This window comes from Harpia harpyja, chromosome 16 (assembly GCF_026419915.1).
Source record: "Harpia harpyja isolate bHarHar1 chromosome 16, bHarHar1 primary haplotype, whole genome shotgun sequence".
NCBI classification, from domain to species: domain Eukaryota; kingdom Metazoa; phylum Chordata; class Aves; order Accipitriformes; family Accipitridae; genus Harpia; species Harpia harpyja.
This window is the reverse complement of record NC_068955.1, coordinates 32,635,992-32,648,664: the sequence shown is the minus strand read 5'-3', so window position 1 is coordinate 32,648,664 and position 12,673 is coordinate 32,635,992. Positions and strand designations below refer to the sequence as shown.

Here is a 12,673-nt window from a genome sequence, read left to right as displayed (position 1 = left end):
CTGGTCAGAAAGGCAAATTCCTGGCTCTGCTGACTTCACAGGAGCCAAGATTTCACCCTCAGAAATCAAGTGGTTTGCATGAATTCTCCTAGAGTTGAGTGTGGAAATGCAGATCTGAAGTCACCTTGCCCATATGCTAATCTAAAATCTTATTCCAAAACCATCCTGACCTCAGCCTATTTGAGCCGGCTTGAAAAAACTTGTATTTCTCTCTGGAGAAAGAAGTAACAGAAATAAGCTATTCCTCTGACAAAAGCTCAAATTGACTAAAACAACGAGCGAACTGTAAGCCTTTCTTATCACTGCCTGTTGTACCACCTTCCCTTAGGATTAATTTCTAGGTTCAAGGAAAACATGTAATCAGGATACTATAAGAAACTCCAAACACCAGCTGAGGAGAGAAAACACTCATTTCCCTGGGATGGGATCTGAAGCCAAGCAGCTGATCTGGCAGCCTGTTTCAGGTCCAGCTTTGCATAATGAAAATAAGATCTGTATTTCAGAGCTGGACCGTGTAGAAACATCTATATTCTGATGCACATCAGTTTTTAATGAAATGGCCACCCTTAACTCTGCCCTTCCCAGGATGCTTAGCATAAAGCTTTAAGTCCGTTGCTTACATCAGCAGAGCTGGGCATTTACCCAGGCAGGATTTCTGGATCTGAGAACACAGAGCCTGGCACGAAAGCAGGTGACAGAAGAAAGCCTTGAATGATGCCTGTTTGCTGAGATCGCTTCTCCTTTGAAACACGCCTTATTACTTTTTCTACAAAACCTGTCAAAACTAATCACTTCATCTTAACACTTAAAGATGACGCACATTTTTCATGGTCCTTTGCCAAAACTGCCTCCCCTGTTCTCCCACTTTATATATCCTGCTGTCCAAACACCTGGTGTGCTGGTCCTTTCAAACTCCATTTCACTGAGCTGACACATTATTCTTTTCACAAGAGGCCACCCGAGCAATTGTTCACACTGAAATATCACCCCCTCACTGAGTGTCTGTCTTCTGGAAGCTGGGAGGTGCCTGTTTTTTTTTATTGCAAGAAGATTTTTTAATACACATTAAACACACTTGAGAGACTGCACATGCATTTGTACAAAAATGCTGATTTGTGCATAGGCCTGCCTAAATATCAGTCATGCAGAATTCCTGGCATGCTGCTTTCTAGCAAGCGACAGTTGCATTCACTTCCTGGTCTTATTTCTTCCTTCTCAACTACTACTTAGTTAAACTGGTACCTCTGGGACAAGGAAGGCTCCTGCAGAAGGCCGGGGGTTAGAAGAGAGGGTGGGAGTTGCTCTAATTGCACTTTACATACATGCGGAGTGCTCCACCATGCAAGTGGTGGCTCTTCAGCTCCTCTGCAGGTGTTAAGTCAGCTTAGATGCATCAAAGGCAAAGGAGTTAGTGACTCACAGCAGCTGGAGACCAGCACTTGCAGGTCTCTACCCATAGCTGGCCACTCTTCATGATTCATTCACTGCTTATACTTGAAAACTGGCAGCTTATCGACACAGAGGGCTGGTGGGCAGGTGCTGTGACCTTGGAAGATTTAATCGGCAACTTTGATCACCTCCTGCTCTTTGTGATCTCCTGAGGTGCTCTCATAACCCAGAATAAACCACCAAGTTGGGAGTTACCATCCCATGGTGCAGCCGTAACACATGGGTCCTTGCATTTAACGCAGCCTATTTTCAACCTCTGATAGTAAACATATTTTTCTCTCCCTCCCTTGTTTGCAGACTATGAACGACGAGGCTCCAGCTCTCATGACCACGAAGAGTCCCGAGCCATCTTGGCACAGAAGATTGAAAAAGAAACGGTTGGTAACAAGAACAGTGCACAGTCAATAGGCAGAAGGAGAGGGAGAAGAGAGGAAGGAAGGAAGGGGCTTCTCCACAAGCAGACATTTTATGCATAATCTAGTCATCGTTAAACTGATATCTACTGTGCATAAAGATAAGGTGAACAAAAGCAAAGCTCCATCACTGGGTCAGTTACAATCTCCTTTGACCTGAGGTAGCTCTGCTGATTTCAGAAGGTCTGTTCCTCCCCAGCCCACAGTCTAGCCTTGGGGTTATTTTCCAGACATCCATTAGCAGGAGTCACTTGTCACATCAATAAGTACAACACGCAACCAGGCACAGCTTTGTGTTTGGAAAGTGATGAATTCAGCTTAATTTCATGCCTGGATTCCCCATTTCTGTGCATTCTTCCAGGAAATGAAACAGGCAGAGCGGCATGCTCTGGGATTCAGGCTTCCCAGCTGCGTGCAGTTTGGGCTCTCTTTCACCTTGGTTTGTTGCATTTCTCTCCTCACAGCAAATCCTGAACTGCACTCTGGATGACATTGAAGTGTTTGTCGCCAGGCTTCAGAAGGCTGCAGAGGCGTTCAGACAGCTCAATCAAAGGAAAAAAGGGAAGAAGAACAAGAAGAAAGGGCCAGCAGGTACAGTGCAGCACTGAAAACAAAAAGGGAACACAGGGGCATGGATGAAGGTTGGGAGGAGACCTCAACTCGCATCCTAGCAAGGCCAGATTGATGCAGCAGCACAGCTATGGACCCAACAGCAGCTACACCAGTTTGGAAGGTGCTGCTGGTCTGTGGGGACCTCTTGTAGAGCACAGAGAGCCTAGTGAAGTCTCCAACACAGCGAAAGACTTTTGGCTCTTCTTGAACCCTTGATTTTTACTAGTTCTAGTCTCAGCACCCATTATTGCTGTGCCTTCTGCATGCCAGCAAGATGAAACTTACCTGAAAAGGGATGCTTTAATTAAAGTGTCTTTCTCTCCACCTTCTCATGAAAGAGGGCATGCTGACTCTTCGAGCAAGACCCCCAAGTGAGGCCGAGTTCATCGACTGCTTCCAGAAAACCAAACTGGCTTTTAACCTCTTGGTAAGACACTGAGGGTGTTTTCATCCCATGCAGTGACAGGGCTTTTTCCCATATATCACAGTAGTAAGCATTTAAAGTGAAATTTGAACTGAAAACATTATCAAGGGACAAAGGTGTGAATTCCAGATTCTTCATAATCCAGAACAAACATTGTGTCAGACTTGTGCAGGTTTCTTGGGGCAAGTTGTAAAACCGAAACTAGAAGTATAAAGTCCAGGATGGAACTGAGCAGCCAGGGGCCTTGCAATGCCTGGATCTCTCTTCAGATACAGTCCTGACTTAAAGCACTTGTGAAGCCATGAGCTTAGAGAGCCAAGAACTGCCATGCCCACCTTGCTGATGGCTGTGCAAAGGCTTATACAGACATCCCCATTCTAGATAATCACTTCTGCTTGTGGCCTTTAAATATCTGGGTAGTTTTGTGACAGCTTTAATCCTTGCTACCCTTACAGGCATAAAACAGAGGACTGTAAATATTAAAATAGAAAAAAAAAAGTCTTATCTACTTTAAATTGTTCTATCCGATTCTGTCTACAGGGCAGCTGTAAAGCTGCCTCAGCCAGAGGCCTGGAAAGTCTCTTGTTAACAATAACTGATGTCCCCCATTGCCCTGAGATTCCTGGCTCCTCCCCTCTTTCTCCCCTGGAGGAGCTGCTGCGTTAAGAAGGGGATGCAGGAGCATAAAGATGTTCCCAGTGCTGCCAGCTCCGCTTAATGAAGTGTGTGAGAACAGGAGGATAACGAGCCAGAAGGAAATTCTGCCAGTTCTGACCAAACTTGCCCAGTGAACACAGCCAAACAAGATCCTTTCTGTGAAGTTATCAGTAAGGAAACCACAGAGATCGTAAACAACCTTAATGCAGGACACCAAGCTCCAACTGCTTCTTTTAGAAGCAAATATGCATACATTTTTGCCTGCTCAGGACCAGAACTGAGTCTTGGAAGTGGCAGCTCTGGGCCAGCAATCACTGCTCGCACAAACCGATCAAGCGCCCTGCTAAGGCTATGCCACACATCCACAGCGGGATGTTAGCTTCCCTGAAGAAGCAGCTGAGGATTCTCCAAGCGTAAAGAAATCCCAGCTGGCCTGTTGCATCCCAGCCCTTTCTGACCACTGACACAGCTGTGATAAATACAGTGGAGTCAGTGCGGTCAGCCAAGCCCTTAGTCACAGCACAGCCTGCACTGGAGTTAGTGTCCTTCCCTGGGCACTGCCAGTCATGCAATGCCAGTCGTGCAAGTGTGGATCTATGCAAATGCTCTGGCACACAGCCCCCGAGCTCAGCTCCACTGCTGCTCCCGTCAGCAGCGTGGGAGCTAACATACAAGAAATTTGTTCACTTACCCAAGCTCTCCCTCCACTCGGGCCCTGAACTTTGCTGCCCACGTATTCACAAACCCACAAAGAGCAGGTGATCTCCTGGCGAGAGGCGGGGGGACAAGTAAGGAGAGTGGGGAATCAGTGGTGGAGCACTGCCATGTCTGCCCCAGCACTGCTGTCACATGCCACATGGCTGCAAAGTCCTTGTGAAGTGCCATTTCATTTAGTCACCTTGTTGCCATCCGTTGTTTCACACTTCCCACTCTACATTAATGTTTAATCACCAGCATTTAAAATGCCTTGCATTTCAGTAGGGAGGAGGGAGTCTCTTTTCCATTGCAGCAATGCCAGTAGCACAGGACACAAGAAAGAGCTGAAAGGAGGCACAAACTGAAGTCGTTTCTCACCACAGCTTAGCTTATTGCTGTTAATGAAATGCAATTCTTACAGTAATCCTAAACATTTGCTCCTCCATTCCATCACAGTCTACTCCAAATACCAACCATTTCGGTGGCCAGGGCAGCTCTAGGTGCTGCAGGCAAGACCTTGGTGGAGATTTTTGCTTGTCAGCAATTTTCCAAGGGACCCTGCAAAACACTTGCTCTGTTGTTTTCATTCATAGGAACTAGCGGGATTTTCAACTGTGCAAAAGTCGGAAGCAATAGGCCTGGCCCTTCCTCATAAGACTTTCAAAATAAGCTAAGGTTTTCTGCTGCTGTTCAAAATAGCTTCGAAGGGACTGATTTTAACACAATAGGTACTCCACCCCTCCTGAAATTCAACACCCTTAGAAATGGATAGAAAATAGAAATGATCTAAAACTGAATGATTCCTACTGCCCAATCTTCTTCCCCAATTTCAGGTGCACTGTTGAAAATCTCCTTACTTTTTAGGCGGTGTTATTAGCTGTAGCAAATATCAGTCAGCAACAATCCCTCCGTGTGACAGAAAAGAGAAGGCAAAATCAGGTTAGGGTTAAACTGGGTTTCCTTTCTCTTTTCAGGCCAAACTGAGAAAGCACATCCAGAACCCCAGCGCTTCAGAGTTGGTGCATTTCCTATTTGGGCCACTGGAACTGGTAAACCTTATTCACAGGTTTCACTGTGAACATACTTTTTATTTCTAATGTTGCTTTTGGACTTACAGGCAGCTAGATTTTGCAGAAGAGTTAGAAGGCTGCTCACAAATGGCTAAAGCTTTCTCAGTAAAGCCTAGAAGCAACAATGCCAGTGTTTCTGGCCTCTGATCCGATTTCCAGCTTGAAGTAAATACACAAACCCTAGCAAATATGAATCTTTCCACCCCACTAATAAAGACTTACTGTGAAAAAAAGTGCAAGCCAGCTCTGGTTCCCATTGGGAATCTGACCGATCTCACCTTCAAGCAAACATGGCTCAATATTTGCACTGAAAGTAGGAAGCAGAAATCCCAGTTTGAAAAAGAAGTCAGAAGGGACACAAATACCAAGTGATTTTGCATTTTTTGAAGTGCCAGCTTGCAATGTATCCTGTCTCTAACAACGGCTAATTTTTAGATCAGACCTTGCTTTGACTCCAATAGAAAAATTCTTGTGTTCCTCTGAACTGTCCATTCTTCTTCAAAGATTTAGGTTGATGTTTCTTGAGACAACTGAGCTGACCTAAGGATTAGCTGCTGCCAACAGGAGTCAGGCCATCCCTTGGCATGAAGGCTTGCCCTCTGGCTTTCATTTTATACCTTGGAGAACTTAGGAACTATTTGCCTTATTTGTCTATTTGCTTTTTCTTAATAAAATCTGCCAATCAAGTACTATCAGTGCAGTCCAAGGATAATAAGGGGATGCTGAGGGAATACAGCACCCCTTTTAGGTAGCAGCACATCATTAATTTAGTTCATCTGTGTTGTGAAACCTCACCCTTACGTATGAAGGCATAGAGGAGAACTTTGGAAGTGCAAGCCTAATGTGAATTAGCCTGGTTTTAGAGGTACTCACCATGAAGGGTACATTGGCTTCCTTTGGAGTGGGCAGTCATAGAGACTCCAAAGGATCAGAGCCACTGATTTTTCTCTTCGATTTCTGTTCCTCTGTGTGTGTGCTGGTTTGATATTCTGAACATTTCCTGCAAAATCTCTTATATTTGTGTGTAAACCAGATCATCAGTAGCTGTGGTGGCCCTGAGCTTGCCAAGTCTGTCGTCAGCCCACTTCTTTCTAAAGACGCCACAGATTTCCTTAGAGGACACCTGACACCAAAAGAGATAAACCTCTGGGACTCCCTGGGAGAGACATGGACCAGATCCAGGTGAGGACAGAGCTGCCATCTCACCAGGTTCCCCGAGCTCTTGAGAAAGGCAGAGGGGACGCTTGATTGTCTAGCCGTGTCAGAGCGTCAAGGATGCCCTGATGCCCCTGCTTCTCCCTGACACGCTTTCAGAGACACGTTCCTTGTGAATCTCACTGCATATTCCCCGCTTCATATCCTAGAGCTGAATGGCCCCGAGAAGCAAACATCCCCACCTACATCCCCAAATTCCGCAATGGCTGGGAACCGCCCGTGGAAATCTTCCGTGGAGCTCCCTGGGAAATAGACATTGGACACTTGCAAGAAGAGGTTAGTCTTGTGTCCCTGGCCACCCTCTCTTCTTTTCCCCTTCCTCCCCCTTTTTCAGAGTGAGAGATGGATCTGTGGAGTTTGCAGTGGTGTGTAACAAGCAGTCGGCTCAAAACTCAGATGGATCTGGTCATTCCAGTTAAATATGGAAAGAAAATAAGGCCAGAAAAGGGCAGCAATAATCAGCCTCACCTCCTGATCAACAGGAAATAGGATACTATACTGTAGCTGAGCCCCATGGATACAGGTTTGCCTGAAGAACATTTCTCTGATGTGCACCTCATCGTGACCAAAAGCTTCCACGCCATGATTCATCTACCACTATCACTCTCCTTTCCTCTGATACAGCTTTCCCCTCTCCTGGTAACACTGACTCCATTTTTCCCTTTCCAGCTATCATCAGCCAATGGATATCCTTACCGTAACTCCTCACTCAAGCGTGGCCAGACCGCTGATCAGACACAAGCTGTGGATGCCTTTAAACAGAACGTCACTCAGCATGTAAATAGGTAACATATCAGCACCACGCTGGACAACGGCACCTCAGCTCCCACCTTGTAACCTCATAAACACCCACTGCAACAGATCATGACACCAGGATGTTTTGGCATCCTGGTAGATAACTCTCTGCCATTATTAATTCAGACTTGGTAACAAGATCAAGAGAACTCAAAGATCAGATGAGGGATTATTCATGTAAACACTGTCTGCTTTTTAATCACCAGCAGGTCTACAAGCAAATGGGTTACATGTGTTTTCCACCACAAGGGGCAAAAATACTGACTTCATTAGTCAATCAGTAGGTCTTGTTTCATAACATCAGCCCACCAAAGTGATATTAAGGATCATGCGCCAAAGATACTGCGCTGCATTTTTGTTCTCTGTACGTTTAGAGAAGCTAGCATCTCTCCATTCATCCTAAAGCCACAACAGGTTGCATAGAAAGAACCTGCTTATAGGAGGAACCTGTATGAAGGTATAAGCACATGCAAGCTTTCTGCTGTTGAAAAATGCAGTGCTGGGAAAGAGCAGCCTGACCTCAGCAGCACCGCATGGAAAACATTTTAACTAAGGCAGTGCCATTTATTTCACTGGAGGCAGCAGCTCCTCCTTTTGCTTTCAGTCACAACCAAAGGGAATAAGATTTATTAGAGGCTGAATAAAATGAGAATGTGTTTCCAGTCCTGCCCATCTCCCCATCAGGAACTGACAGGGCATTGATTTCAGACAACTCTTCTTAATGAGATAAATCCAGAAAATGGGGAAAAACACTCCCCTTTCTTTGGAAGTCTTGGAAAGTTCAGTTCCCAACCCAGAACCAACAAGGCCACCCCTTTGCCTCAGGCTTTTTTCCAAGGGAAAGATGGCTCTCACAATTTAACCAAACACTCTGCCCCACTGCTAGTTTTCTATTACCAGTTACTCAGTGGTATAAAATCTTTATGAAAGAACTTTTGGTTCAAAGTTTAGAGGCTTTTCATCTGCTTGCTTGTTTACACAGGCTTACGCCTTTGAAATTTTCAGAAGGTCTCCGAGTTTCAACAAACTCTTCCCAAATTGCAAATGAATTCTCTGCCATAGTCTGCTTTGTGGTGATTTGACATGAAGTTATCGACTTCAAATCTTCAAAGACTGGAAGTCCAGACCCAGCAAAGCACTTAACCATGCACTTTCCTGTAGCCAGCTCTAGACTGGAAAAAAACCTTCAAGCCAGACTGTTTTTTCATGGTTTTATGTTCTAATCTAGAAGATTTATAAGCTCTACTACTACAAAAGAAGTTCAAATTCACAGCAAAATACATTAAATCCAATTATGTCAGCAAAATAACTTATTCTCCTTATTCACCCCATCAGAGGTCCTGGTGGGACCATAAAATGGTACAGATGCAGTGTTGAGTACAGAAAGAATTATGATAACAAATTCTCTTCTCCAATGCCATGTTTCTCAGTGAGGTTATAAAAAGTAAGGAGAACTTAGTTTACATGAGAACATTTAAGTCTGTCTTTAGTGACTAGTAGACAATGCACGTAAGGAAACATTTTCGTCTGTTAGTCTCAGCAGACAAACTATAAATAGTAGTGTCGAGCCCTGGAATACAAATTAACAGCGTGCCTTTTCACCAAGGTGACTATTTCCCTGAGACACCACCCATTTTAACTACAGTGTGAGCATAGATGAGGATCTCTGTTCTCCTGGGGTAGGTATTATATCTTTTTACCTACCTTTCAGACTGTCAACAGCAAGTTTTCCTTATGCATAACATTTAAGAAAAAAAAGAAAATCAAAGTTAACAGCACTGAAGCAGATGCTAAAATTGAGAATGTGCTTAGATGTCTTCTTCAGTCCAGAGCAGACCTCAGCCAAGCCTGCCCGGATGTTTGCCAAGATAACAGTCCTGGCACAGACATATTTCCTGCTGTACTCATGTTTTTTTCAGGGTAGTTTGAACTAGTTTTCTAACCAAGAGACCCCATATTAACAAATATACCCATGCATCAGTATTATTATGTACACCAGGGCTTTTGGCTGCAGAGAAATGTCACGGAAGCCCCAAGCAACATTACAATAATCAGTGAAGGTCACTTGTGTAAAATCTAGTTGCATGCAAATTACACATTAGCTTCAAACTCCTCCAGCCATCACCTCTTTCCTCATGACTCATTTACCTTCTGGAATGCTACAAAAGAAGTAAATTCTACCTAACTCCCTAACTTGGGCTTTCCTTCCCCCTCCCTGCCTTCAGGGTACTGCTGGGTAAGGCCACCACTCCCTTTCTTGACTGGTGGATTCAATCTGTCTGAAAGCCTGCTCCAAGCTCTCCCCCACTGCAGACTTACACTTCTATATTGCACACGGCCGGAACTACACCAGGAGTTGTCCCAAATCAAGCAAGCTAAAGACAACACTACAGCCATAGGCATGATATCAAACCACTAAACCAGTGGTTTCAACCTTTTTCAGGCCATCAAAAGCTACCTAATGAAGACAGTAAACCGAACTGAAACTAAGCATAATGGGCTTGCTTTTCAAAGTCAGGTTTTACAGATGCCTCAGAAGCAGTCCACAAAGAGCCAAGTTTCCACAGATCATAGATTTAAAATCACTGACCAAACCCAAGAACTTGGCAGTGAAAAAACATCAGGCTAAAAACTACAGTTGCTAGCAGTGCTGGAAGCACTGGCTTCACTCAGCTACACAGAACCTGACATAAGCTGGAGAACCTGACCCCCTGCTGGCATGCCCACTGTGAATACGGCACCGGGAGTCTTCTGCATCGGGTAGCAAGTCATAAGCAGAAAGATCCATAGAAGGTGCATTAAAGTAGTTTCCACCTGCCCTGACACAACAAGGCAAGACAGTTTTTCCATACTGCAAACAATTTTGGAATTAAAAAATAACACTACACCCATCCCAACCAGAGAAGAAAAAGATGAGATCTGCAAAATTTCCCTAAGCTAGGCAAAAAAAAAACTATGAAAAAATAAGCCATTTCAGTTTGGGTCAAAGGAAATCTTTCATTGCACTTTTTCCACCATTTTCCATTTTTTACAATCATCTACCACATTTATTTTCTCTCTCTCTCCAAATGATAAGTCATTCAACATTGAAAGCTGTATATTCTTGTATCAGAAATTCCCAAGCAAAATACTTAAACACATTCCTTTCCCCCCCAAACATATCTTAGAATAGAAACACTCAAACTCACTTTTCCTGGGAACCTGCAGAATCCTGATTCAGTAGCTCAGCATTTGTTGCCTGATGAAAAAAACATAGATTTCCAGTCAGTTCTACCTACAGTCACTAGTGCCTGCTTCTCCCCTACTGTGGCATACGGGGCAGTTGTTTCCACTTATCAGGACATGAGAGTTTCACACTTACTTTTCACAGGAGGTGCAATCAGAGCATTTTATTTGTGCTTTGTCAGTCTCCCCAGTCCTTGCGGCAGCAAAGCAGTAACGGACAGGGGAAGAAGTCTTTTCTTCCACCCTGAAAGCAGCAGCCTCACAGTCCCCCAATAAGGCCGCTAACCAAACAGCTGTACAGCCTTTTTTTTTTTTTCTTCCAAACATAGGGACTTTCACTAGAATGAGGGGTGAAAATCTTCCTCAAAAAAAGAGTAGCAAAGAGCTACTGCCCCTCCTAACACAAACACAATTGTTTCTCTATCTGCACTGGCACAGTCTTCACCACTCTTCTTTTGCCAGTGAACCTATATTGCCCTAGTTATTAGATAGGACTCCATTAAAACTCCTTTTTTTTTACCTCCTGCAGGAATTTTGAGGCACAGGGAATGGCTCTGCCGAAGAGATATGCCAAAATCCGCTACGATTTCACCGCACGAAATGCCAATGAACTCTCAGTGCTTAAGGATGAAATCCTGGAGGTACGTGAACATGCTCGGGGAGAAGGTGTGCCCTCCTCCCCTTTCCAGGAACAGCAGAGAGATCTAGAGACACTGGCAAGTGCCAGCTCATTTTTGCTTGGTGTTTTCTGAGCAGTAACACAAAGCTTTGCTCAAACCTAAAGCTTTACCTCTGAGCTGGAGCAGGCTGACTGTATGCATTGAGTCATTTGCTCAGCTGAAACACATCAGTCACATCTTAATTAGCAATGAGGAGGAAGGAAAACAAGTCACTGTATTACACTGCTCACCCACTTTGCTGGGCCTATGTTCATTATTACTAGTCCCCCTCCAAAGGAATTATTTTCTATGAAAACATCCTTTTTCATAACCTTTCTCTTACTGCAATACTGTTGGCAGCTGGAGAATGTAGGACACGACTTGGTCTACATGTTAACTGTAACAGAACTATGACTTGAAAGAAAGACTTCTGTTCAAAAATGTAGCTAGAACGAGAAATGTGTGTGGGCCTTGCCAGCAAAGCTCATCCATTCTGGAAAGATTACTTTAAAAAAAACTAAATTAAAAAAATCACAGTTCTGGGTTAAAACAAGCCTGCTGAAAGGACCAAGGGGACAGGTACAATAGGAGATATCTCAGCAATGGGCAATCTCCTTACCACATCATGGTTATGATGTGATGGTGTTACGTACTATGATGTAACACATGATCAAGTTATATGAGAACACTGGCATTTTTGGCAGGAGTCACTCTTGATTTATTTTTTTTTAATGCAAAAAGACAACACAAATTCAGTCACTGGGAAAAAAAAAAAAAGGAGAAACAGGCAAATTAAGTAGGAACTATGAGTTCTTCAGCACTCCAGTTCTGTTTTCCCCCAGAGATGCTCTCCTGTTCATCATTAGGATAAGTTCTGATGCTTTTCAGGAAAGGCTTCAGTCCTGAATTGCAAATGTGCACAACAGATCTATTTGCCAGCTCCTGGCCTCAAGGATGTTATTCTGACAACTTCATGTTACTGTGTGGTTTATTTCCACTATATGCCATTTATGTTTGCCAGAAATCTGATGTTCTCACTAGCAAATTTATTTTTTTCCCTCTCTCAGGTGTTGGAAGATAATAAGCAGTGGTGGAAGTTGCTCAACCGGAGCGGGCAGGCTGGTTACGTCCCTTATAATATCCTGGATGTGGTGAAACTGGAAGAGCTCGAACAGGTCTGTAGTCAGGTGATACTTAACTGGTAGCCAGCTGCAGGGCATAATTAGCCTCTGAGAATAATCTTGTAATTAGACCTCCCTGGATTTCTTAGGATGCTGTGCACAAGTTGGGATGAACCCTCACATGTAGACGAACAAGGATCCTGGGGATTCCTGAGTCTCCTATGATAAAACTCTCACATTTTCCCACCGTTACCTTTCCCCTCCCCAAACAATGCCTGTCCTTGCCATCTGTGCAGCAGCCTCATGCTTTCCTCCCACTCTGAGATGCCAAGCACAT

At 44.2% G+C, this 12,673-nt stretch overlaps 1 protein-coding gene across 1 annotated transcript in view; it reads left to right on the top strand.

Annotated features, from left to right (window-relative positions):
• Positions 1-12,673, top strand: part of EPS8L2 (EPS8 like 2) — a 68,630-nt gene that overhangs the window by 48,427 nt on the left and 7,530 nt on the right. The window contains exons 9-17 of the mRNA XM_052811974.1: positions 1,747-1,826; positions 2,327-2,453; positions 2,813-2,901; positions 5,226-5,300; positions 6,355-6,503; positions 6,686-6,812; positions 7,206-7,321; positions 11,086-11,197; positions 12,283-12,390. Of these exons, the coding sequence (XP_052667934.1) occupies positions 1,747-1,826; positions 2,327-2,453; positions 2,813-2,901; positions 5,226-5,300; positions 6,355-6,503; positions 6,686-6,812; positions 7,206-7,321; positions 11,086-11,197; positions 12,283-12,390 (983 nt within the window). The remainder of the gene's footprint in view (positions 1-1,746; positions 1,827-2,326; positions 2,454-2,812; positions 2,902-5,225; positions 5,301-6,354; positions 6,504-6,685; positions 6,813-7,205; positions 7,322-11,085; positions 11,198-12,282; positions 12,391-12,673) is intronic.